We start from the raw sequence: 27,121 nt of genomic DNA on the forward strand, positions 1-27,121 counted from the left end.
TTTGTAAATATAATACTTCTTGTTGGTTTTTGTCTTAATAATACAGCATTTAAAAGCACCTAAAACGGAAGAAAAAAGCACCCAAATGAGCACCCAATCCATTCTAAAAATGCTCCCAAAAATCCAGACCTTATTTATGAGGTAAATTTCAAGGCACTCAGCACAAAGTTTTACAAATTTGCTTGTTTTTCATTCAGTTCAAGAGTGTTATAGTAAAAGAACAGACTTATTACTATATGTTCAGCTTAAATTTGTACAATCAATTCATTCAGATTATGCTAATTACCTTATTAAACTCGTCTAATGATGTAAATCTCTCTTTCTGGATTCTAGTCATGTATAATACATCTGTTTCTGGGATTGCAGCTTCCAACGAGAAAAATTCTTCCTATTAAGTACAAATACGTTTAAATTAATGCTAAAACTAAAAAATTAATCAAAAAATAACTTAACCTACTTGAGAAATTCCTTTTGAAGAAACATAATTTACTACATTTTCTGGCATTTTTAAATTATCAGGCGAAACATATCTCAGCTGCACCTTGTAATGGGTTAAGAGACGAGCCAGAGAATGGACTGTTCTTCCGTGTTTTAGATCTCCAACCAACGTTATCTGTAAAAGCAATTTAAAATTTGCATGATGCTCTGATGCTTCTACTTAAGAGCATAAATCAATACAATTTAAACTCTAGAAAGTATTTCATAGTTAAAAGAAAACTGCAATTATTCTTCTGTCTCATAAATTAATAATCAATAAAAAATGGTTGACTTTTAAAATCTATTTGTAAAAAAGCTTAGCAAAATCAAAACTGGCACACAAGAACTTCATAACTGCTAGAATTTGATATGACTGATTGATTACCAAGAAGGTCACACCATAGACTACATACAGTATAAGTAATTGCAATAATGATTGTTATGGATTGATGGGATCCTCCATGGGAGGAGTACTCTTCTATGGAAAACTGGTCCCTATTTAGGCATTACACAAATAAAGAAAAGCTGGAAAACTCCACATGGCTAGCCTGTTGTTTTCATGCAAATCTAGCATCAACTACCAACATTTGGCAGTTTCATTTGTCAGCCATTGGTGCACTTGCTTGTTATAAATAGATATATCCAAAACAGAATTGATCAGTACAGAGTGGGATGGGGAACAAACAGACCCAAACTGTTCAAGAGAAAGCAAAAATCTATATTGGATTTTAACTTGGGTACCTCTAAATATGACCACCCTGATAGAGTTCAATAAACTTATAAATCTGATTTATGCTAATGTTTTTTATTAAAGTTCTAAAAATTTTAAAAAAAAATAATTGACTTTAACAAAATGTTTATTTCAATAAGCATATTACCAGTAATTTAACTTCAAGGAATAATGAATCAAATAGTCTAATTTTTTTTAAAACCACTTTAATACATTACTTACAATCAGCCCGTTAACAGTTCCAATCTCTTCTCGTATTGTAAAAACATCCAAAAGTGCTTGAGTTGGATGCTCTCCTGTTCCATCGCCTGCATTAATGACTGGTTTCTGACACACATTAGCAACTTTCTGTAAATAAAAATGGAAATTTTTGGAATTAATTTGATGATTCTCTTGAGCTCAAAAAATAAAAATAATTGCAGTAATCAAATGATAAAGTCTGGTTAACTGTCAGTGAGAATATGGCTAGTTAATTAGATAGATATTACATAATTTGGACTAAAAGTAGGTGGTTGTACTACCATCTTGTATTAAATTTGATACTCAGAAATAAATAAATTGATTTAGACTATTTTGAAGAAGAAAGATCAAACCTGAGTGAGACTTGAATCTGTAACTTCTGCTTGCTGATGTGGATGCATTAGCAATTATGCTAACCGGACTTCTGTCCAATCTTTACTTCCAGACCAATTAATTTACAAGATATAATCATATTCAGGTCATCTTTTTCTCCAGAACAGTGTAAATTAATTAGGATTAACTATCAGTCTAGAACTTGGCTATCTTATCATTAAAATAATTGGGGTTTAGTTTTCTGTATGTATTTAATAATAATTTAAAGTTTTTGCAAATATGACTGAAATTAATGTAAAATGATGAAGGCATGATGTGTGTAAACAACATATAAAATTGCATAGTTAAGCCAGTACCTATCATTTTAAATTTAACAGACTCTAAACATTCAGGGTGTGTGTAAAGTCTGGAACCAAATGGAAAGTCAGGTAATGGACTCTGTGGTCACTCAACCTCGACCTGCTGGAGAAATTTCCTTTGGAAAATTTTCAAAGTGCAGATGTATGCAGTGAAAATCAGAAATCTGCATCGTCTTTGGGTTTAAGTCCTTGCATCTGGAAATATTGCATAGAATTCAGGAGAACATAGTCAAATGCTTCAGCAAAATGTAAACAATGATGGTAGACAAGTTTAACATGTTTTACATAGTGTGAGAATAGCCGGGAATACTAATTCGCTAGGAAGTTAATATCACTTAATCGGCGCTAGTTCGTGAAACTAGTTCTCTCGGTTTCGGATCTTGTGATCCGATCCTACGACAAGATTTTTGACCGGGAGGGCTTTTGTAATAGATCCGAATTGCAGGATTCGAATCTCGTCAGGATGCTGACACCAGTTAATCAAATTTGGATATGCGGATTAACACACGTGAGGGGTCTGATTCAGAGATCGAGGAGACATTATATAAACTAGTAATAAAAGGAATTTAATAAACATATATATAAGTAAACTATACAAAAATGGAGTTACAAATGAATGAGACACAATGAATTCGACTTAAAATATATATATCGAGAGAGAGAGCTCACAATTTCATATTAAAACATACAACCTGTTAGTTGTTGTTCTTTTCCTCTGTATGTGACGTATTTACTTCGCTCCTGGAGTTCTCTGCCTTCTGTTCATGGAGAGATCAATTTAACTGAGAATATTTATGTCCATGAAGTAAGCCTTTTGTATACTGTATTGCTTATAGCAGTGTTTTTCAACCTTCTTGAATACGCGACCCCTTTACAAGTTAAAAAATTCTGGCGACCCCCCTAGGGCCATATTTTTTTTTGTTTTTTTACTCTTTCCGCCCTGTGGGCACTAAGAGGGCCTCTTTTTGCAAGCCCATTATGAGTTCGGCCAGGCCCACAATGGGGTTGCCGGGTGGTGAGAGACGGGGTCCGACATATCCGAACGGACCACCCCCCGAAAGGTTCCTGGGGATTATTCGACCCGTTCGGATTCGAACCCAGGTCCCCCAGAGAGGTAGGCTGCCACCTTGACCGCTCGGCCATCCGGCCACTACCCTAGGGCCATATTAAAACTGTATCAGTGACTTTAAAAACTATGTATTTAATTTTCTTTCTGTTGAGACAAATTATTGTTGATTAAAGTGAAAATTTCACAAGAATCGACAATAACTTAACACACATAAAGTATGAAACTTCTTTTAATTATAACATTCGGCACAGGGAGCTGTTGACATTTTCTCTTTTTTTTTAGGATCAGAATTTTCAGCTTCTACATTTCTACTTTTTATTTCTTTTTTGCAAATCAGCTCGACACTTTTTCCGCTATCATTTTCTGGGGTGGGCCGTAATTCTTGCTGAAATTGTAGGTTTTTTAATGTAGTGTAAGACCTACTAACACTTGTCTTTTTCTTCTACCCGCGACCCCCCGTGTAAGGCTTCGCGACCCCCTGGGGGGTTGCGACCCACAGGTTGAAAAACACTGGCTTATAGCATAGGGCGTTGGCCTTTATAAGCTTGTATGGATTTCGTCTGAATACTCTGGGATCTGTTGACGAACTCTTCCCGAATTTGACTGAACTTCGCCTATATCTTCTGACTTACGACCAATTATCATTCAAGGCTTCATCCACATGAACGGATGGGAAGGGGGAAGAAATGAGGGTTAGACAGTTCCCATCGAAGCGAGATTTTTAGCAGATAAAGGAAAAACAGAGGATGCTCATACTTCCGTCAAAGGAAGTGACTCTCCTAGCTGTTTTCCCACGCTAGAAAACGTTATTTTTCCATCAAAATAAAAGAATATTTTATGACAAAATTTTGACATCATTTTTAAATTATTAATTTAGACCCAGGGGCTATTTGGATCTCACAATAGTTATTGCTCATTAATGTTAATCTTATTTCCTTTCATTCCTTGCTCATTTTTTCCATTGGTTCTACAGGTTCTCTCCTCTACAGGTGTGATATCACACACACTACACAAAAGCCCAGGCACATTACAATTGAATAGTAACACATACATCATACTACAGAAGGCCACTATATTGAATACATGTCATATTGTTAGGAAATTCCTGAATACAGACACAGACCCTGACACACTTATTTAGTTTTAGTTTTGTTTTGGATGCTATATCTTGACTCTGGTCCGGAATAGTACACAGCCACCGATGTCAACTGAGTATAACCCACTAAACCCAACAATAATAGAGTGAATAAATGCTAAAAAACTTATCAGCTTTTTAGATAGAAGTTCAAATAGAAGTGTGTGTGTAATAATATTAATTGAAGCAGCAGTACCAAAACAAAGTCTGGACCAAATCTGCCTGTGGCACTTGTTCATCCAATTCATAAACATATTTGAACATCACTTCTAAACAACAGAAAAGTCTTAATTTTTGTACATACAAATATACAAAATTTTTGAGGGCCACCTACATACAATTTATGCACATTTGGCCCACCAACTGAAAAGTTTGTGCACCACTGGGTTACAGCACAGGCTGACCCACAGAAAAGAAATAGGAGTGAACTAACAAGTAAGAAAAAAGGCATACATATAAATGTGAGAATCCAGAGATGGAATATTTTAATTTTATTAAGAACGAGCTGTACCCAGCCACACGTTGCTGTGGCTCAAAATGTATCTATTATAAATGTATAACATTCCCCATGGGAAAATTTTGAAAAATCCCTTCTTAGTGTACATTCTCTTGACATACCCTATTAAAATGCAATCAAAAACACAAAAAACCACATCTAAAATAAAATAATGGAAGACCAGTTCTTCATGGTAAGCCTTAATTTTGTCCCTTTCCCCCGCAGGGGGATTTTGACATCTATATAATATAAAAACAAGCACATATTTGAATGCAACATTGTGTCAAACTTTCAAAGCAATAGGTTAAGAACGTTCGGAGATTTCAGATTTTGAACAAATAAACATTTACATTTTTATTTATATAGATTTGTTAAATATTAAACTGATGTCAAATTTAACACATTTCTGTGAAATTCATGGGAAGGGAAATAAACTTCCNGTAAGTTATTTATTACCAGATATTTTTCTATTGAAAATCTCAGGGTTTAATTATGGAAATTAACTGACATAAATCCAGGTTTGCTTTTTGAAAAGTTGTTAATAAAAATTAAATAACCATTATCAGAAGAATCATAATTTTATTTTTAGTGCCATAAATGGTTCTTCTTTATAAAAACTGTAAAGGCTTGATTTGGCAATGTGAAAGTCTAGTTTCATAATAAATAATAGCAAAACAGTCAAGAGAAAAAGAAAATAGCAGATATTTACATCATAACACTACCACTACCTCTCTTATGCTTTCCCTAAGAAAAGGATAAACTATCCATTATTATGGTAATGATTAGCTAATCTATCATCTGGAAAGAGATTTACATTTTCCATCCTTTACTTTGTGAACATTGTTGTATTTTGATGACAATAGTAAGCTTGTTATCCTAAGCTTGTGAACTTATTTACTGATATATTCAGTGATTACAATGAATAAATTTATGTGTAGTTCAATTTATTTGCACAGTGAAAAATAAAATATGATATATTTGATTTAGTGAACTAATTAGGAGTAAGCAGTATCCACTGTTACTAAAAATCCATTCAAAACTTATATTAATAATGAACTTACANAAATAAACATTTACATTTTTATTTATATAGATTTGTTAAATATTAAACTGATGTCAAATTTAACACATTTCTGTGAAATTCATGGGAAGGGAAATAAACTTCCTTTGGGAGAGATGTCATCATACATCTCAAACAAACATCTGGCCACATGCGTCAGAACGAATATTCCGTCAGATGTTACCAATCCTAAAACCCAATTGGAAACGAATTTAGAATAAAAAGGAGAGAAAGCACGAGAGCAGCCGATAACGTTCTATAGACTGCCGTAAAAGGAATTACCTTATAGAAGCCATACAAAGAGAGCATAGTCCTGCTCCAGCTCCTCATCATCAGTCTCCAAACTACCTATGTCTCCATCTCTATAGGAATTCGAATTGAATCTCCATTAGCCGAGAATTGCCAATTAACCTCTCCATAAGAAGAATTTTAACAAAGGACTGACTGTACAATAGTCTGACAAAAAGATCAACATTTGCCAACCAAGGTAGTATGTTTTTAATGATGTAAATTCTCTCTCTCTCTCACTTTTAAATAGGGAATTTAGAGACTATTTGTGTAGGATCACATATTTGTATTTTTATACTCATTCTTGTCATTAAATGTTGCTTTTAGTTTGTTTAATTGATCTTCTTCTTGATCTTAAATATATGCCAAAGTCTTACTGGGAATCCACAAATCCTCCCCCTTGACCAAAAATATAAAAATATTGTATCATGTGCCTAATGTGCTAATTAGGCTGGTGTCTAAATCTAAAGGAAGATCACAAGAATTTCCTGTTGACAAAATGATAATTGTACAATCCCATCCAGCGACAGAGTGGGCAGATCTTTTGAATCTGAAGCTGAACACAGGTGAGAGACAACATTCTCTTAACCCCAGATTCCCACATATAGTTCCTTGGTGGTTTTGAGAAAAATTGCAATGACAAACAATTGTTTCTGTGTGTAAAGGAGTTCAAGTTTTCTAAGAATGTTCTTGGCAATTATATATAACCATTATTAATAATAATTATTATTGTTATCTAAATATATAAAATTACTTGTCCTGACTGACTCATCATCGCCCAGAGCAACTCTTTCCGCCCTGTGGGCACTAAGAGGGCCTCTTTTTGCAATTTATGCAAATTGCAATTTATGCAATTTATTTGCTTTTTGCTCTTTTTTATGGGTTCAGCCAGGCCCACAATGGGGCTGCCGGGTGGTGAGGGATGAGGCCCGACATATCCGAACGGACCACCCCCCGAAAAATTACTGGAAATTTTTCGACCCGGATTCGAACCCGGGTCACCCAGAGCGGTAGGCTGCCACCTTGACCGCTCGGCCATCTGGCCGCCGATTTACACTACTGTGATTCGCAACTCCTACACTAAAACTCTCATAATCAAAGGCGTCCCCACTGATCTGAATGCACAAGAAATCTACGAACTTCTCCAAGATGATGGCCACTACCCAATTAGAGTGCAGAGATTCAGCAGAATACATGATGGCCAGCGCCTTTCGACCGGAACAATTAAACTCGAACTANATATATATATATATATAAACATTCATATATTGATAAAGTATCATTAAGGAGTAAACCTAAGATAAGCATCCTTGGCTTACTGTTTAACAACAGATCTCTTAACTACATCTGTCTCTACTTAATGAGGAATCATATTATGGGATTTTGATTAAAGCATCATTGTTGCAACATATTGAAAATTCCACACGACATTCCAAATTCTTGAAGAAATATATCCATAAACTTGTGTTTTTTCATGTTTGGGGAGGTACAGAGAATGTTTTCTAAGAATTAATGGAAAACTCTTGCCATTATGATACCAAACCAGGTGTTTCCTGTTGGGATGAGACCACCTTTACATACGGTCTTTGACCGACATGACATAAAATCGTTAGAGTCCTTAGAAATTTATATAGCTGATAGGAATGGAAATTGTATCAACTCAGATTGTAGTCAAGTTCCAAAATGTGGAATTATTATTTAGAGTGCCAAAAAAGTTATTATTAATAATTTCATTTTATAACATTACACCTTGTAAAAATTGCTTTTTTTATTTATGACGTAAATGGTGTGTCACTGTCTCAACTGAAAATCTTTGTGAATGCTTAAAAATTGGAATGTGGCGATGTTCGAATGATAGAACTGTTTCTTTTGTATTTGTTTCTGATGAGGGTTGGATAAATTGGGCCAAAAACGCTTGACCAGTAAATTGTTACTTGTTGTTTGCTGAAAATTGCTTTCAGGTATTATTTATTTGAACATTACAGTTCCAGTTTATATGTGTGTCATTTTTGAATTAATGGAAATAACAGCTATCCTCAAGAAACACCTAGAGCATTAAGATCCAAAAAAGAAAACTTCATTGTGAAGAATTCTTTGTTCAAAATGCAAGAGGTTTGGTACATGATCGATGCTGAGCCGGTGGAGTCACTTGTGAGCAGCATGACTCATCCATTCACTTGAGTGTACTGTCAAGAATGGAACAATGATTAAGTGCTAATTTTCACAACTAATCATAAATGTCAAGTTTGTAGTTTATGACTGTGAACAAATTTTGTGATTTAATTGAGAAATAAACTTGTAAAGAGACATTGCATTTTTCACAATTTTTTGCCATGTACTTTAAATAATCTCTTACCTATTGTCCAAATTATGTAGGCTCACTGGTGGAATAGAACCTTCAAACACTGGCAGTTGGTTAAAGGTTTGCACCTCACAAAATGGCGGGTCACATGGAGATTTCTGAATTTTTTTAACATTTGTAACACCAAATACAGGCCAGTTTCCCATAGAGAATCCTGCCAGAATGCACCACCCACATATTGTGTTGCTGTATCCCATCAAATTAAATTAAATTATACAGTGTTTATTATATTAATTGGCCAAGTTCTAGATCAAAAGTTAATCTGGAATCATCATTTGGTTAATAATGCTAAAATAAACTCAAAAATTTTTTAACATAAACTTACATAATATACCCAATCTCCAGCAGTGAAGTGGAATATTTACAATGAACAAATGTTTTCGGTGACCTTAAGCCTCCCTAATCAGGTTCTATATTTCTTTTGAATGTAAAACAGTGTATTGTGAAGAATGTTTTAAACATTCATTCCACATTGTAAATACTTCACTTTAGTGCTGGAGTTTGGATGTATTACACAAGTTTAGTGTTTCTCCAGTTACAATAGTAGTATTTAAATTTTGACATAAATAGTATCTGTAGTACACTGGATGTTTGAAAAGCTATCTAGGGTTGATGAGACAACCGTAGCTAGTATGACGACTCTCAGCAGGAATAATTACCCTACCAGGTGTCAACTAAATAAGTGGTCAATGATTGTGTTAATGCAAATAATTTTTTTGATCAAAAAAGTTGCAAGTAGACTCTACAATATTCAATGACATGGGTTTGAGAGATGATTACTTAGCCCTTATTCACAGTAGAGAACTTAATATACACTAAAATTGATGGTTGGCTTCTAAATAGTTCTCTAGAGAGATATAGAAAGAGAAAAATTATCAGGAATCAGGAACTTTCAAGATATAAATTCAAATAGAAGTGTGTAAAATATCATTTGAAGGTCTGTAAACAAAATTTGAATTTTCAACTAAGGCCAGTATGTTGTCATATTTTGGATACATCACTTTAAGCATATAACATTACTCTTGCATACCTTTACTTATATAATGAAAATTTTATAATTTGCATTAAAACATTCAAGTGATAAAGGCATGTGCAACACTAAGATAGGAACATTAGGTAGAATTGCTCCAGAAATTCAAGAAAACTCTTCTATAAACATTTCAAAGCCTGATGTTTTTTAATAATAAGCCAAACAATTGCCATATTGAATCAAATTATTTTACTGCTACTATTAATAATTAAATTCTAAATAATTTGGTGCTAGAAGTAGGCTATGTCCTTCTGATTCATATAGAAAGTGTGTTCTATTTAAGACAATTGTAAGTTTGTAACACTGATGATGCTGTGTACACGTGTATGGCCTGAGAGTATAGCTACTGGAGGCTCATATGATGTTATGTCATGCCTTTGGAAGGTTTTACCAGAGATTCAAAGAAATTGTGATCAGAATACAAACATTTAGCTGCCTTCTCAGATTCCAATGGAGGACAAAATAAAAACTTTAATACAATAAATATTTTGGACATTTGTAACATTTTTCTATTTAGTACTTAGCCACACCTTAGAATCATATAGACATCATCATCATAAACTCAATTTTTGATTAAAACCAGACAATCTGCTATATTACTGGGCTGTAATAATCAACCTATATGATTATATCCTAAATTATTCCAGAAGCAAAAATCAGATGGAGGTCGTGTAGCTGGCAACACATTTGCATGGTATGCAGAAGTTGAGACAATTCTTTTCTTCCATAAAAAACTATAATAAATTAAATATTAATTTATTATAATTATTAAAATTATCATGAAATGGCAACTTAACTGCCTATCTCTAGACAAATTAATTCATATCTAATTATTAACTTAGCCTTATTATAGTTTGATAATTTGGCAGATTATCCCAGTGTCTTTATGGTCTCCAATTGGATTAATTTAATAAAGAAACATGAAGCCAAAAGCTTTTTCACATGCACAAAATGCCATCTGGAGATTTCGAGCATTGAGTAAATAGAAAGTTATCTCTGCAAAAGGAAAAAGGTTGATCTTCAGAACTGCAGAATGCTAAAGTTTGACAGATCAGAGCTGTTGTTATATTTTCCAAGTAACCAGTATTTTCCTGTAGATGAAAAGATAGTAAGTGTAGCAAGAAGAGGAGGCGACATCCTTTCCCAGATACTCAGATGTCCCAATGAAGTAGCCAAACAATATTCCAATTTCTATCAAAAAACATAATGACCTCTGCAAAATGCTTGATTATATTTGGCAATAGGCAAGAGAGTTTTTCTTAGTATTAAACATCAGAAAACTTAGGGAAGAAGATACTTTACTAATTAATGATATGTTCCAAAGAGCCATTGTATTTTTGACAAAAATGAAAAATAATTGCATTGTATCCCATGTGTGTCAATACAAAACATAAACCCTAATGTTTTCATACTCCAAGAGAAGTGCAAGAGTGCAAGAGAGTATGCAAACATTATATGTCTCCAAATATGTGAATATTTTCTAGAAGAATTGCTGTCATGAGAGGACCCTACAAACAAAATTTGGTATATGTATTATAATTATTGCATAAGCTATACAACAGAACACAAAATGTTACTTATACCTGTTTTATAATTAACCATCAATTAAAATAAGAAATGAGGTTTGATGTATAAAAAATAGTTGAGAAGGCATACATATATTTACCCTTGGTGATTTCTAGAAAAACTGTAGGGGCAGATGAATATGTATAGCGTATAAAGTATTTCTCATGATTTTTTAAAAAACTTCTAGGCTAGTAGACAAAGGAAAAGTTGTTTGATGAGTTCATAACTACAATTTAAAATCAAAAGATAATCCACACCCACTTTTAAATTGCAATTAACCCAATTTCCCATCTTATTACATCTTTGAAAGAACAAAAGGTGTAAATTATTAGTGTAAATGAATAAAAATTAAAACAAAGACTCATTTATCAGAAACATATTTTAAATATATACAATGGAGTATTTCTATATGTTTTCAACTTAAACGCTGTTTATATAAAGATCAAGGCAACATTCTTTAACAGCCTTTAAATACGTTTTTTTTATACAAAGTGACAGATGTATATTTTGAGAATTGTTTTCATAATGTTCAAATTACCTTCCAAAGTTTCTCCTTTCTTCACAGAAGACGTGGATTCATCCATCTGGATGACGTGACCGCCAAGTCGTTGCATGGCTGCAGAGAAGGAGCAACTGGTGCGGGTACTCACTTCATAGAAGATGGAAGCCATCACTTTTCCCTGAGATACAATAAATTACAAAATCAGTAGTTGAAGGAGTTCAAGACGAAAATTTAATATTCAATAAATGGTTATACCTTCAAAATATGGTCCAACGACCTATCTTTTTGAACCCATAATTTGAATATGTGTGCCAAATTGAAAAGTCCATGCAACTGGAAAACTTATAATTTAGTCTTAACAGTCAAAGTGAGCTAGTTAAAGGTTATGTGATTTATAAATTTATAATAAAATTTTCAATTAAAGCTTTTTAGTTTAATAACTTTTAAATGTTAATTTGAATAAAAGCTATATTTTATAAAAATATAATACAAGTAAAGAAAAAGAGACACAAAATATATACTTGATCTCGTGTGAAACATTCCACAGATAATATATGCTGTCCTTGCAGTCCACTATTTATCTGTGAAAATGGATGATTGATTGAGGTGATGGCAGGATGAGATAGAGGCGACAGTGTGGTGCCGACATTATTTTCTGAAATCTTCATTGGAGTGGAATTCTTTATGCCCAATTCTTGAAACATTTGACTATACATTTCTATTAAATATAATAGATATATATAAACTTCTTACAATAAGATTTAAAATAACAAATAGGTAACTCTCTCATTTATGTGAAATTCAATTAATTAATATCGAAAAATGCAAGTTTCAAAGCAATATGCTTTGTGTGAATATTAAAGTATGAAGAGAAAACATAATTTTTGAGCATAGAATGGCATTTTGAGTTTGATAGAAATATATTTGCATGTTCAAACAACGGTGATTCATGAATACTCACAGACACTTTCTGTATTGGTCCGGGAAGATAGATTTAATGTAAAAACCAAACTATCAATTGTAAAGTGATTGCAAGTTAATTATCTGTTCAAATTTTATACACCAAACTATAGTGTGGTAAATTAAAAAAAAAAAAAAAAAAAAAAAAAGTTGATTTATTAGAGTTATTGTTGTGCCATACTCAATACATCTAATTTTCTGTAATTGTTGTTATTAAATTATTAATAAATAATTCAGTTTATTTCTCTTACTTGAAATACATGTTTTAAGAATTGCAAAAGCATTTACTTTGTGAAGTTCATATGCTTAAACTGTATAAAATAAGGTTCAGTGGGTGATCGGTTAAAATGGTAACAAATATCCAATGGAATGGTTAAACTCTCACCTTTTGTAAATAAAAGCCTACGCAAAACTTAACAAGTGCCTGTCTGAGAGTCTCGCGAATACTATAAAAAATTATTTGTCAGAGAGGTAAACAAAAAGCTAGAATTACAAGGGAAAATTTCAAAATTTGGAGGAATACTATCCGATTGGTATTGGATTGAGTGTCAATGTTGACGTCTCCCGTGCACCGAAAGGTTTTGAATTGTTACCCGAAGACAAGGGAAAATCAATCGGTATTCATTACTTTCTGTCACTTCTGTTTATGTTTGTTCAGTAAAGTGTTCGTTATCCGAACATGTCTTTGTTGTCCAATCATAAAAATCTTTTGCGAAAGTGTTTGTTATCAAATTTGTTTGCTATCTGAACTGTTCGTTAACCAATCACCCACTGTACTTTTAATAATAATTTCCATTTGCTCAGATAACTGAGAATTTTCTTTATTCTTAACTCTTTTATAAGAAATGACACAAGTTAATTTTACCTGTTGCAAGAACTTTGAAACTTTCTTTTCTCTTCATGTCCACATTGATTGGAAAATTGGGTTTCGTTTGGACTTTGTGTATAGAATCATCTAATTTCTAAAAAAAATTTTAAAATATTAAGAATTTTTGATGTTTTTTTAAATTCTGACAATTTATAGATTTTTATATCATTTGTTTTAACCCCATATTGCTAGTAATTACAAAATTATGAGTCCTACTATTATATTTCGTTGATTTATCTAACTTTGAAAATATGAATTGGCAAATCATCCAACATCTGATGCTGAGAAAACATTTATTAAATAAATCATCTGATGCATCAGGTGTTGGATGATTTATTATTTAAGGAGCTGAGTAAGATATTTAGTTATATGAATTGGTCTTTAAAGTTTAACTTTAAAGGCCAACTCATAATTTTAACTGTCCTCTTTTCATTGGCATTCATATTTCTAAAGAATGAAAGAAAAATGCACTCAAGCTTGTATGATCTGTTTAAAATATTACTATATTTTAAATTAAAACTAAACACCATACACAGTCTTCCAGTAAATAATATGTAGTAGTAGTTCCTCCAATGCTAGGTAGCATACTGGGCAGCAATTATCTTCCATCGATTTTGATCATGGGCAAGGGCTTCAGCTTCCTCCGAAGTCATATTGAGCATCTTCAAATCTTGAAGAAAAGTTCTACTCCAACCAAGTATTCCTGGGGCATCCTTGTGGTCATTTGGCACTAGGGGAACCCATTTCATGGCTGAGTTAGAGATCCTATTGTTCTCCATATGAAAAATGTGGCTGGCCAGTCAGACTCTTCTATGGGCGACAATGTTATGAAGTTTGCACATCCCACTCCATCAGAAAACCTCTTCATTGGTGATATGATCTAAATATTGGATCCTTAGGATTCTTTGTAGACATCTCTGTTGAAAGACATCAAGCCTTCTATTGATGTTTCCCAATGTCTTCCAGGACTCACTAGCATAAACAGCTACTAGAATCACGATGGAGGTTAACAGGCAGAATTTGATTCTCAACAGATGGATGGTGAGGACCAGATTTTTCATCTGCCAGAAGACTGTAACTGCTTTTCGATGCAGCACTTTATATCTATTTCTGCATTACCATTTTGGGAAATAACACTACTCAAGTAAGTAAATCTCTTCACTTCCTCCAACTGTTGTGCTCCAATAATTACTCCCCATGTTTGGGCAGTGTTACATACATGCATAATTTTTGACTTCATGCCGTTTATCCTGAGACCAATTTTGTGTGCCTCCCAACCCAAAGCGGCCGTAGTGTGACGGAGCATTGTCTCGCTTTCCTCTAATAGGGCAATATCATCAGCAAAAACCAAATCTCCAAGACAGTCCTGGTCAAACCAGTGGATGTTGGTCCCAATGCATGCACTGGACTCTTCTGTCTGCCGCATGACATAATCAAGGGTGATGAGGAAGAGGAAAGGGGACAGGACACAACCCTATCTGACTCCTGTCATAATTTCAAAGAAGTCCATACGACCACCTTCAGTCTTAACAACAACTTGATGCAGGTATAAGGCCTCGAAAATGGTGACAAAGTTTGTCGGTACACCATATAATCGCAAGATTTGCCAGAGGGACTCGCGGTGAACACTGTCAAAAACCTTCTTGAAATCAATGAAGCCAATGGAAAATGAATATAGCCAATGGGTGTCGATATTCAATGCATTGTTCAATGATGTTTTGAAAGGAGAAGATCTGCTCGCTGCATGATCTTCCGCAGAGAAACCCAGCTTGCTCTTCCCGTAAGTCAGCACTAGTGGGAGGAGCAAGCTGATGAGGGCAATCTGCAGGTGTCGAAGGAGGACAACACATGCCAAAGGGACTGTAGTACAGGTTTATGCACCAACCAATGATGCAAAGGACACAATAAAATATGAATTTCATGAGCAGCTTCAAGACGTCTTTGATGGTATCCCGAATCATTACCTGAGGGTACTGATCGGGGACTTTAATGCCCAATTGGGCGGTGATCATTGAAAACTCAAGACTGTGATTAGTGCATATGCATCCTCTGCTTATGAGTGACAATGGAGAAAGGTAACATCGTTTTGTAAACACAACAGGTTAGCAAATCCTATTGATTGCTCTACTAAAAATTTCCCAGGCTTCCAAGGTTTAGTTTTTGAATGTCTAAGACTTTCCTTATCAGTTTTGCTTTATCCCAGATAATCGATACCCTGGGCTCATGTGCATATTGGCGAGAGTTGTTACTAGTTTATTATTACAGATGACTTGTTGGTGCTCTTTAATTCTACACATCCATGTTCTCAGTAGAGCCACATATGTAAGATCTCTCAAATTTATTGACAACTTGGGGACTCTATTTCCATTTATCTTATCTTCGGCATTTGGTAATATACGAAAGATGGTTGGATTATGCTGATATGCTATCCTTTCATTAATTTAACATATTTGACTATGTTTGTGTAAGTGGCTTGCATCCTTGGGTCAAAGTCTCCTACAAGACTTTTTGTTCATATGCTTGTGGTTGTATCTCTTCTTCCTTGTTGTTAGTAGTGTGTGAGATCCACGATTTTTACGTAGTTATTGGAAAAATCATCTGTAAACAACTCCGATGGAAAAAACCTGCTCTTGGTGAGAAGTATATCAGATGTCACTGTTTGTTTTCACAATTAGGTGGGAAAGTTGACACTTGGGTGATTGGAATGCACCATTAGTGTCAACAGAAGTAGATCACGTGACTCCTTTCCCACGAAGAATGTATAAAAGCTCGAGTCCCTGGAAGCTCGGGGCGACCAAAGGAAGTTATACTTATTAATGTCTCCATACCCCGGACATAGCGGCCAAAAGGACATTGCCATACAACAGACCACAACTTTGAACTTCCATAATTATTGCCAACTACTGTTCCTGTGCTGACTACGATTCCTACGGACCATTCAACGAACGCATATTAGTCATATCCTCATAGATGTATTTGTATTTTAGAGCTTTGTGAACTCTCTCTCTCAGAATAGCCATTAGAGTTAAGAGCAGTCCTTGTTATAGTTAACTTATATTTACTCGCATTTAACCTATATATTGTTATCGCCTTATGTAACCTAGCTTAGCTATTCAATAAATACTTTATTTTGTTAAACCTGCCTATTGTTGTGCCTGCCGACTTACCAATGCCATCCCCACTCGATTTGCCCTCCTAAGCCATCCGGAACGACAAGGTGAGCGGTCTTTGCAGACTGTTGCCGAGTAAGTGGTCAAGAGGGATTAACCCTTGGCCCATGGTTTCTCACAAGTGTGTGCGTTTTTCTTAAGCTGGATTTTAAGAGCTAATGACAGAATAAGTTTTCTACTGTATCCATATGTTATTGCTTTGCTGTTAATATGCTCCAATTCTATCTTAATGTCTTTAGCATTGGAGCAGTGTGTGAAGGCTCTATTGACTAATGCTCTAAACCCAGCCAGCTTATAGCAGTGAGAGTCACTGGAAGCAGTGGGAATAAAACACAGACAATAAGTAGGCTTGTGATAAACCCATGTTTCAACCATGTCATATCTTGTCAGATATCTGCATCATGTTAAAAAATGACATGGTTGAAACATGGGTTACAAGCTTAGCTACTGTCCATGTTTTATTCCTGCTGAATGTTAATATGTTTCATTCATTGACTGTTCAACAATAACTGTGGTTGTGAAGTGATAGGTTTGTGTTCTTGATCAAGTTGAACTCCCAAACGTCCAGATTTCTCAAATTGAACAATCATTATTGTGAGTGCTTGTGGAGTCACTGCTCCTCAATGTAAATACTGAAATGCAGTGGCAACATAACTATTGTTTTCATAAAATAGCTTCTCAAGAAATGTACATTCCAGCAAGCTGATGGTCATTGTAGCTGATAAGAATGACATTTAACAGCTATGGTCATTTTTATATCCAAATTTTGGCTGCAACATGTGTTTATGCAAAGAACCAACTTTTTCTTTGCTTGCAGTAGTAAAAGTGCCATAGCAATGAGGTGTATTAATTTTATTTTACAGAAATGTCTTCTGTATGTTTAAAATGTCATCATAGCATATTTAGTTCCATTTGAACTGCTAAATATCTCTCTAGACAGCATTGAACAAGGAGTACTTTCTTTGATCATAATCTGTCAGTGGTCTTCAAGGCAAATTAAATGAGTTTATCACTAGTAATGCATTAAGTTTTGAAAATTAAACAAATTTAGTGTTATTTTCTCTTCTCCATTCACATGAAAAATGAACTGGCCTTTACAAATAAACTCGAAAGTTGTCCTATCTTTAAAAATGACACCAATAAAGCTGAAATAATATTCAAATGCATAACTTCTTTTTGATAAAAAACACACCTTTAACAATCCCGCAAATAAAATTTACTAAAATAAAAAATAAAAACGTTTTTGATCGTTTTTAATTGATCTTCCTCAGTTACTATAAAACAATATAAATTTAAATATAAATGAAAATGAGAATTCCAAAATAAATAAATAACTGAAAATGTAGTTGCACACAATAAAATAAATAACAAATAAATGTTTCTTAATACAATTAATTTTCATAAAAAGATTGCCATGCGGTAGCCAATGTGTCTGCATCCCTATGGTTGATGCAGCCAGTTATTGTTCATTTTAAAAATCTCTAATCTTTCAAGATATAAGCTTTCCATATCTGGTTTTGAATTTCATCCATGTAATTCCGTTCTCAAGATTAAAGAAAGACAGATAGATGGACAACAGTGGGAATTTATGTCTACAATTTTTTTAAATTGCAGTCCAATAATAAAATTAAAATATGATATATTTGATTTAGTGAACTAATTAGGAGTAAGCAGTATCCACTGTTACTAAAAATCCATTCAAAACTTATATTAATAATGAACTTACAACATACAGGATGTATCAAAATGTTATAATGTACATTGAGTAATTTATACTCATTGACCCAACCTTTTAGTGTTCTCTGTTTAGTAATTAAAAAAGATTATAAATTTTTCCTTTAGGATGAAAATTTTTGTCCAATAAATTGAGTGTCTACTTCATATGACAATAGTTATTTTTCTTAAATCTCTTTCTATGACTTAGGGTCTTTTTCATGTTCACTAATGAGGTAGTTGGATGGTGAGAGATGATGTGTTATATAGCCAGATTCCAATCTAGATTTGAATCTGGATCTATCAGAGTGGCAGGCTAATGCTTTTACTGTCTTTGTATGGCACAATTTTATTTAACTAAAGACTATTAAACTTTCAGCAGTGGATTAGTCAGGTATGGTGGTCCCTATGTAGTGGAGAATAAAAATGGAAAATTTTTAAAGTATTCTCCCATGTGTTTTTTCTCATTACTGTTTTGGAAAAAGTAAACAAATATGTCTAGTAGAGAAAAATCTTTTTTTATTGTTACACAATTCCTTTTTTATGTGAATTGTTTTTTTGCTGTAGTTTTTGGCGATATCCGCAAAATTCTTTCGCAGATATATCCGTCGTTCACCAGTGCCACACGATCGCCCTTGACGGATATATCTGTCGGTCACTGCTGAGTGGTTAATAATTTTCAAAATAATACAGAATGCATAACTGTATTATTTTTGGAATATCTGATAATGGAATAAGGTTTCGACTAATATAATGGCTTCAATACACTTACACTCGAATCCGACATGTTAGAAACAGGCTGGAAACTGGACTGGCGGATATCATCTGACTGTGTATTTATAATGTCTTTTCCGTAACCTGATTCTACAAGCACCTGGAATTAAAATGTATTAAAATGTAAGTGTATATAACAAAATAAAAAAAATATATTTAATAATTAAAGACATTGTCTTCATACTCTTCCATCAACAAAAGCCACTTCTCCACGTAATACGACACGTCTAACACGACCCTTCACCTTTCTTCCAGCATAGGGTGTCCACTTGGCTTTACTGAAAGCCTGTTTCTCGGGAATGGTCCACTCTTCTTTTAGATCAACTTCTATGTACGTGTTTGGTTGGTCAGGCAGACCAAAAATCTTTTTTGGATTATAATACAGTTTATTTACTAGATCCTGTATAAATAATAACAAAAATTTAAGATATATAGTTGACATTATTTTATGGATTTATTTTATGTCAGTTAATTTCCATAATTAAATCCTGAGATTTACAACGGAAAAATATCTGTTAATAAATAACTTACACAATAATTTTTACTATATTTTTCATGGGAGGATTCATTAATTATTGATAATTTTAGTAATAATTCTTTATGTTTACAGTAGAGCATCGATTATCCGACCCCCGATTAACCGTCACATCGATTAACCGACCGTTCTAGTCGGCACATTTCAAATGTCCGCTAGTGACGTGGCGCTACAATATTTGTCTATGTCTTGGCTACTTTAATATTATTTTTGTTAAATTTTTGCGTGTTTTAGCTGGCAACATGGCTCGACCATTGAAGGGAAGCTAGTATTTAAACGAGGATTAATTTTCTAATTATGAATGGTTGTTTGTTTTGTGAGCAGTAACATAATTTAAAAATAATTTTTAACGATACAATAGCAACGATTATTATTTTAAAAAAAATTTTGTTAGGCTTAACATCGATAAAAATTCAACGCGAAGTTGGTTAATAGCGATATACTAATATACTAATTACATGGGATATACTAATATACTATATTAATAATGTATTTTTTTCATTTTTTTCAGTTATCCAACCAACCTGAGTCCCCAATTGAGTCGGATAATCAATGCTCTACTGTAGTTTAATAAAATTATATGCTTAAAAGTTATTTATTATAAGTATTATTGTAAGTTATTTATTACCAGATATTTTTCTATTGAAAATCTCAGGGTTTAATTATGGAAATTAACTGACATAAATCCAGGTTTGCTTTTTGAAAAGTTGTTAATAAAAATTAAATAACCATTATCAGAAGAATCATAATTTTATTTTTAGTGCCATAAATGGTTCTTCTTTATAAAAACTGTAAAGGCTTGATTTGGCAATGTGAAAGTCTAGTTTCATAATAAATAATAGCAAAACAGTCAAGAGAAAAAGAAAATAGCAGATATTTACATCATAACACTACCACTACCTCTCTTATGCTTTCCCTAAGAAAAGGATAAACTATCCATTATTATGGTAATGATTAGCTAATCTATCATCTGGAAAGAGATTTACATTTTCCATCCTTTACTTTGTGAACATTGTTGTATTTTGATGACAATAGTAAGCTTGTTATCCTAAGCTTGTGAACTTATTTACTGATATATTCAGTGATTACAATGAATAAATTTATGTGTAGTTCAATTTATTTGCACAGTGAAAAAAAATCAAAATTTACTTCATCAGAATATATTGGGTTGTTCGGAAAGTAATTTCGTTTTTTTTTTTCATGAAAAAGAGAACAACTTTCTTATAATATATAAATATTTTATTCAATTATATATTGACCGTTTTGGTTCAATTCCTTTTGCCATCTTTCTGGTAGTAGCATGATTCTATGCTCATAAAATTTCTGATCTTTGCTTGCAAAAAACTGATTCAAGTGATTTTTGACATCCTCATTTGAAGTAAATGTTTTACCATTTAAAAAATTTTGTAAAGATTGGAATAAGTAATAATCCGAGGGTACCAGATCTGGTGAATATAGTGGGTGTTGTAGCATATCCCATCCAACCTGTAACAGCTTCTGATGAGTTAGCAAACCTGTGTGAGGTCTGGCATTATCATGGTGAAACACTACACCTTTTCTGTTAATCAATTCTGGTCTTTTCTTTGATAATATCACTCAATTTGTCCAGTTGACGGCAGTAGACTTTCAAAACAATTCCCTTAAAATCCCACCAAACAGAGAGCATCACTTNTTTCTCTCTTTTTTTTTTTTTTAATGAATATTGGCTTTTGAAGTGCTTTGAGCTTGCTCATCTTTTCTACTCCATAATCGCATGCGTTCGACATTGTTGTATACAATCCATTTCTCGTCGCAAGTTATGATTCACTTCAAAAATGGATCATTTTCTTGACGTTTGAGAAGCAAATCACAGGTGTTAATGCGATGGAGCAAATCTCTTTCTTTAAGAATGTGTGGAACCCATATATCAAGCTTTGAAACAAAACCAAGTTGTTTCAAGTGGTCATAACAGTCGAATTGGACATATTTAATCTGTTAGCAATTTCTCTTGTTGTTATTTGGCAGTTTGCTTCAATCAATACCATTATTTTGTTTTCATTGGCTTCAACTGGCCATCCAAAACGTGGTGCATCGTCAATATCGAAATTGCCAGAACAAAATTTTGCAAACCAGTTTTGGCACTGTCGTTTTGTCAATACATCTCCATACACGTCACACAATTTTCTTCTCGGTTAAACAGCATTCTTACCTTTTTGGTAATAAAAGAGCAAAATATGCCAAAAATGACGCTTTCGATTTTCCATATTTGATGGGACACAAAAAATAAACAATTGCACAAAATCAAACAAAATTTTTTAGAAAAAAGCCTTAAAATGCTAGCTGTCAAAATATATAATGATAATATGATTTAGAATGAAAATGGCGGGAAGAATACAACTAATCCCTCTAGTGGTAAAAAAACGAAATTACTTTCCAAACAACCTAATAGATTTGACTGAAACCAGATGAAAACATGTCAAAAACTCATAACTCAAGAAAATTCTTGCAATTTATTAAAGTTTCTAACAAAAGTGTTAAGGTTGTGAAGTGTTGGTTTTACAAATCAAATGTTAAATCCTCATGAAGCAAAGATTCAAACTTTTCAAACTTAAAATTGTTTTGTTCATTTGAATATATATTTAACAATGTATTTAATCCAAGTTCAATATGAAAATTATATTGCACCTTCTAGCAACTGAAATATATATATATTTCACTGCTAGAAGGTGTATTATAATTTTCATATTGAACTTGGATGATATATATAAACAACTTAAGTAATTGTTTAACTCAATTTATTAATATTAAATTAAATATCTAATTGCAATATGTTTGGGCTACTAATTTAATTATTAATTAACTAATTTGTATTTGTATTTTTTATTATTTGTCTTTATTTTTGACTCTCTGCCATGTGCATGCTAAGAAAGTCTTTTAACTACATTTGTCACAGATTTGACTGGGCCCACAATGGGAACAGATCCCCCATAAAAATTCCTGGGGCTGGTCTTGGGGATTTCTACACTGAGGCATGATTTGGGATAGCTAAAGATATGGGGGTGATTGCTGAAGCCAAGAGGGGCGATATCATGCTGTGGGCTAGGTGTCACCTGGCCAATTAATAAATTGTGGTGTCATGAATGACCCCCCCTCAGAGAACTAAGCAAATCCTGAATCCCTGTTGTATTTTTCTTGTGTCAGCATTGGGGTTATACCAATGTCAACTATTTTTCTCCCATATACATTCAGAAGTTTATGGATAACTGAACTCACAGGTCAAGGTCACTACTTTCTTTTCTTCTGTTTAGTAGTAGGTGGATGGCATCAGTATAACACAAAGAAGACCTTAAAAAATGCACACATCGAGAAAACTAATCAGAAACAAAAATGCCTCACCCAATGCCTCACTACTTCTAAATGGAAGAAAAGAAATTGGCAATCTTAATCCATGGACTCAGTTAGCATTGTTTCTAAAAACCTAACTAGCTTCAATTGCTGAATTATTGATATTAATCTAACATTTTTAAAAACTGATTTACATCAACCATTATGCTATTTATTTTTTGAGTCTGATGTACATTATATTACCATTGTTTAGTCTGAAAATTTAAAAAAAATTCAAACAATATACAAAGTGCTTTTTTAATTTTATTTTATGTTTCAAACAGCTTTAGAATGCTCTTACAACATTAAATCCTGCTTGTTTCCAAATCAAATAACAATGATGAGAATAGAGGCACTGAAAAACATTTTTTCCCAAATTAAAATAAATTTGGCTCCATAAATCTATTTTTGAACTTTTACTTTATTTCCTGTCTGATATTTTATTTTTTAAATAAATTGAAGTTGAATTTATTTATTGGAAATATAAATTACCATAACAATTAGATTATCACTGAATTTATTTACTCTTACCTCTATTGATATCTTTCCATCATTAACTGCCGTTAATAATAAAGGAACGATACTTTCTAGACCGGGAAATCCGGGGGGAGAGTCATTGCTACATTTTTCTTCCAAAGTATGTGGGGCTATAACAAATTTATAATTTGGGAAATTACTTAAAATATTAATTAATAAGTCATAAAAATTTTATCTACATATTAATTAATTTTTACTATTGTTTAGATTAGTTCAGAGATTCATATCAATTTGAATTCCTGGGAGTCAGCTGATTCAAAACTGCAATTGATATGAATCAGGACTTTTTGTCTGATATTTTCACACAGGCATCTCAAAACATCCATATAAATATTTTGATTCACAGTTTGACCTTTTTCAATATGGAGGGAATTCTCAAAGAATAATTCCCTCCCTATTGAAAAAGCAATGAGCATACTTGTAAGATTGCACCTCACTTGGTGAACTTTCTTTAGTCGGGGTGTGCTTTGATTTTTCCAATGGGTCAATTATTGTTTGGTCTCAGGATCATAGCTGTAAATCCATGTTTCATCTCCTGTAATCACTTTCTTTAAAAAGTTTTGGTCATTTGGAGGCTTTCTTTAAAGTCTTGACAAATGGTCAGGTATATTTGTTTTCGTTCATTAATCAAAAGTCGAGGAATGAATTTGGCAGCAATGTGCTTTTTGTTCAAATTGTCTGTCAAATGGTAATGAACAGGTTGGTGGGAGATTCCAACAGCATTTTCAATACCCTCAATTGTTTGACATCAATCTTCATAAATTTCTTCTCTCACTTTTTCAATATTTTCATTGTTTATGCTTGTTGATGGGCAATCAGAACATTCATCTTCAACAGACATTTGTCCATTTTTGAAACAAGAGTATATCACTAAAAACATTGAATTCTATTTATTGCATTATATCCAATGGCTACTTTAAGCATTGCATATGATTCTGTTGCAGTTTTGCCAAGTTTGAAACAAAATTTCACACACACATACTGTTCCTTCAAAGAATTAATTTTACAAAGCATTGAAAATTGCAAATTAATGAGAACATGGATCTAATCTAAATAGCAAAACACAAAAACTACATACAATAAAAGCACAAAATTTGATGGAAAGTTAAATAACGATGTCTATTATGCATGCTAGGTTTGTGCAAGTTCAGCACATGGCTCTAAAATCTTCTCACAGCTGGTTATATAGTAAATAACACCAACACCTTTATAATTAAATCAACAATTGTGCTTGCCAAAGTATATTTTTCATATACTTTGGCAAGCACTTTCAATCCTAATTGGGATCTGGTTCAGGTCAAAAAACATTCTATACAAAAATTTGGAATGCTTAAAGAGCAATTTTAAAGTTTAAAACCATTGGAATGATTAAATATTCAAACAAATACAAAAATTCCCATCTATATGTTAATGATTAAATATTCCAAGTATAAAAGTCACATCTGTGTGTTAATATTAACGTAAAAAATAAAAATTAACATAAACATTTAGCGTATATATTTGTAACAAATCCCAATGGAAGTAGTAAATTTCTACTTGTTATTAATGTTGTTGGGATCATCAAAAAAGTTCTCCAAGCATGCAAGATGTTTGCCACCTCCGTAAAATTGATGCATTTCCTCCCTGTAAGCATTCCAAATTTCTGTATAGAACATTTTAATCTGAACCAGATCCCAATTAGGATCAAAAGTGCTTGTCAAAGTATATCAAAAATATATTCACTGGTTTAATTGTAAAGGTTTGTTGCTGTTATTGTCAGCACATGGTTGATTATAGTGTCACATCACTAGTCCTGGAACATTTTGACTGCACCTCATATAAATTATTTATTCATGGAGTTAAAAAAAACACCAACAGCATAGCCAAAGATCTCTGATCCAAAACTCCAAACAGTAGTAAAATAAGCTTTGCTATTGTCATTGACATTACAATTGGAAAACTATATAGACTCTCACCTAAACACAAAATTTCCAGCAAAATGTCCAAATTCAACATTTGAACATCTTCAACCACTTCTTAATTGGCCTTCTTCAGGAAAAGTCAAAGTGAAAATAACTGTTCTATTTATAGAATGTAGCCACGTTCTACACACAATTTAAAAAAAATTTTTTTAAATCAGTTTGAACAATGGCTGTGACGTATAGTAACAACGTATATCCCTTTAAGAATCTAAATAATACAGTAGAGCATCGATTATCTGACTCAATTGGGGACTGGGGTTGGTTGGATAACTGAAAAAACGGATAACCNAAATTAAAATATGATATATTTGATTTAGTGAACTAATTAGGAGTAAGCAGTATCCACTGTTACTAAAAATCCATTCAAAACTTATATTAATAATGAACTTACAACATACAGGATGTATCAAAATGTTATAATGTACATTGAGTAATTTATACTCATTGACCCAACCTTTTAGTGTTCTCTGTTTAGTAATTAAAAAAGATTATAAATTTTTCCTTTAGGATGAAAATTTTTGTCCAATAAATTGAGTGTCTACTTCATATGACAATAGTTATTTTTCTTAAATCTCTTTCTATGACTTAGGGTCTTTTTCATGTTCACTAATGAGGTAGTTGGATGGTGAGAGATGATGTGTTATATAGCCAGATTCCAATCTAGATTTGAATCTGGATCTATCAGAGTGGCAGGCTAATGCTTTTACTGTCTTTGTATGGCACAATTTTATTTAACTAAAGACTATTAAACTTTCAGCAGTGGATTAGTCAGGTATGGTGGTCCCTATGTAGTGGAGAATAAAAATGGAAAATTTTTAAAGTATTCTCCCATGTGTTTTTTCTCATTACTGTTTTGGAAAAAGTAAACAAATATGTCTAGTAGAGAAAAATCTTTTTTTATTGTTACACAATTCCTTTTTTATGTGAATTGTTTTTTTGCTGTAGTTTTTGGCGATATCCGCAAAATTCTTTCGCAGATATATCCGTCGTTCACCAGTGCCACACGATCGCCCTTGACGGATATATCTGTCGGTCACTGCTGAGTGGTTAATAATTTTCAAAATAATACAGAATGCATAACTGTATTATTTTTGGAATATCTGATAATGGAATAAGGTTTCGACTAATATAATGGCTTCAATACACTTACACTCGAATCCGACATGTTAGAAACAGGCTGGAAACTGGACTGGCGGATATCATCTGACTGTGTATTTATAATGTCTTTTCCGTAACCTGATTCTACAAGCACCTGGAATTAAAATGTATTAAAATGTAAGTGTATATAACAAAATAAAAAAAATATATTTAATAATTAAAGACATTGTCTTCATACTCTTCCATCAACAAAAGCCACTTCTCCACGTAATACGACACGTCTAACACGACCCTTCACCTTTCTTCCAGCATAGGGTGTCCACTTGGCTTTACTGAAAGCCTGTTTCTCGGGAATGGTCCACTCTTCTTTTAGATCAACTTCTATGTACGTGTTTGGTTGGTCAGGCAGACCAAAAATCTTTTTTGGATTATAATACAGTTTATTTACTAGATCCTGTATAAATAATAACAAAAATTTAAGATATATAGTTGACA

The 27,121-nt window shown here is 33.0% G+C and overlaps 2 protein-coding genes across 2 annotated transcripts in view; both read right to left on the reverse strand.

Moving 5' to 3' along the window:
* LOC111627119 (CAD protein-like) overlaps window positions 1–27,121 on the reverse strand; it is a 175,800-nt gene that overhangs the window by 19,748 nt on the left and 128,931 nt on the right. Inside the window, exons 32-44 of the mRNA XM_023370681.1 lie at window positions 26,865–27,044; window positions 26,679–26,780; window positions 23,562–23,726; window positions 19,317–19,532; window positions 19,131–19,232; window positions 13,473–13,569; window positions 12,169–12,365; window positions 11,903–11,980; window positions 11,684–11,825; window positions 6,667–6,743; window positions 1,430–1,555; window positions 458–613; window positions 287–388 (exon numbers count right to left, since the gene is read on the reverse strand). Coding sequence (XP_023226449.1) covers window positions 287–388; window positions 458–613; window positions 1,430–1,555; window positions 6,667–6,743; window positions 11,684–11,825; window positions 11,903–11,980; window positions 12,169–12,365; window positions 13,473–13,569; window positions 19,131–19,232; window positions 19,317–19,532; window positions 23,562–23,726; window positions 26,679–26,780; window positions 26,865–27,044 — 1,740 coding nt within the window. The remainder of the gene's footprint in view (window positions 1–286; window positions 389–457; window positions 614–1,429; window positions 1,556–6,666; window positions 6,744–11,683; window positions 11,826–11,902; window positions 11,981–12,168; window positions 12,366–13,472; window positions 13,570–19,130; window positions 19,233–19,316; window positions 19,533–23,561; window positions 23,727–26,678; window positions 26,781–26,864; window positions 27,045–27,121) is intronic.
* LOC111627132 (aspartate carbamoyltransferase-like) lies at window positions 112–1,863 on the reverse strand. Its single transcript, XM_023370697.1, has 4 exons — window positions 1,801–1,863; window positions 1,430–1,555; window positions 458–613; window positions 112–388 (listed from the first exon to the last, which is right to left on the reverse strand). Exons 1-4 carry the CDS (start codon window positions 1,846–1,848, stop codon window positions 269–271), a joined length of 450 nt encoding a protein of 149 aa, XP_023226465.1. The 5' UTR covers window positions 1,849–1,863; the 3' UTR covers window positions 112–268.

This window comes from Centruroides sculpturatus, unplaced genomic scaffold (assembly GCF_000671375.1).
Source record: "Centruroides sculpturatus isolate CEXI.00-Female unplaced genomic scaffold, Cexi_2.0 scaffold471, whole genome shotgun sequence".
In the NCBI taxonomy this organism is placed as follows: Eukaryota; Metazoa; Arthropoda; class Arachnida; order Scorpiones; family Buthidae; genus Centruroides; species Centruroides sculpturatus.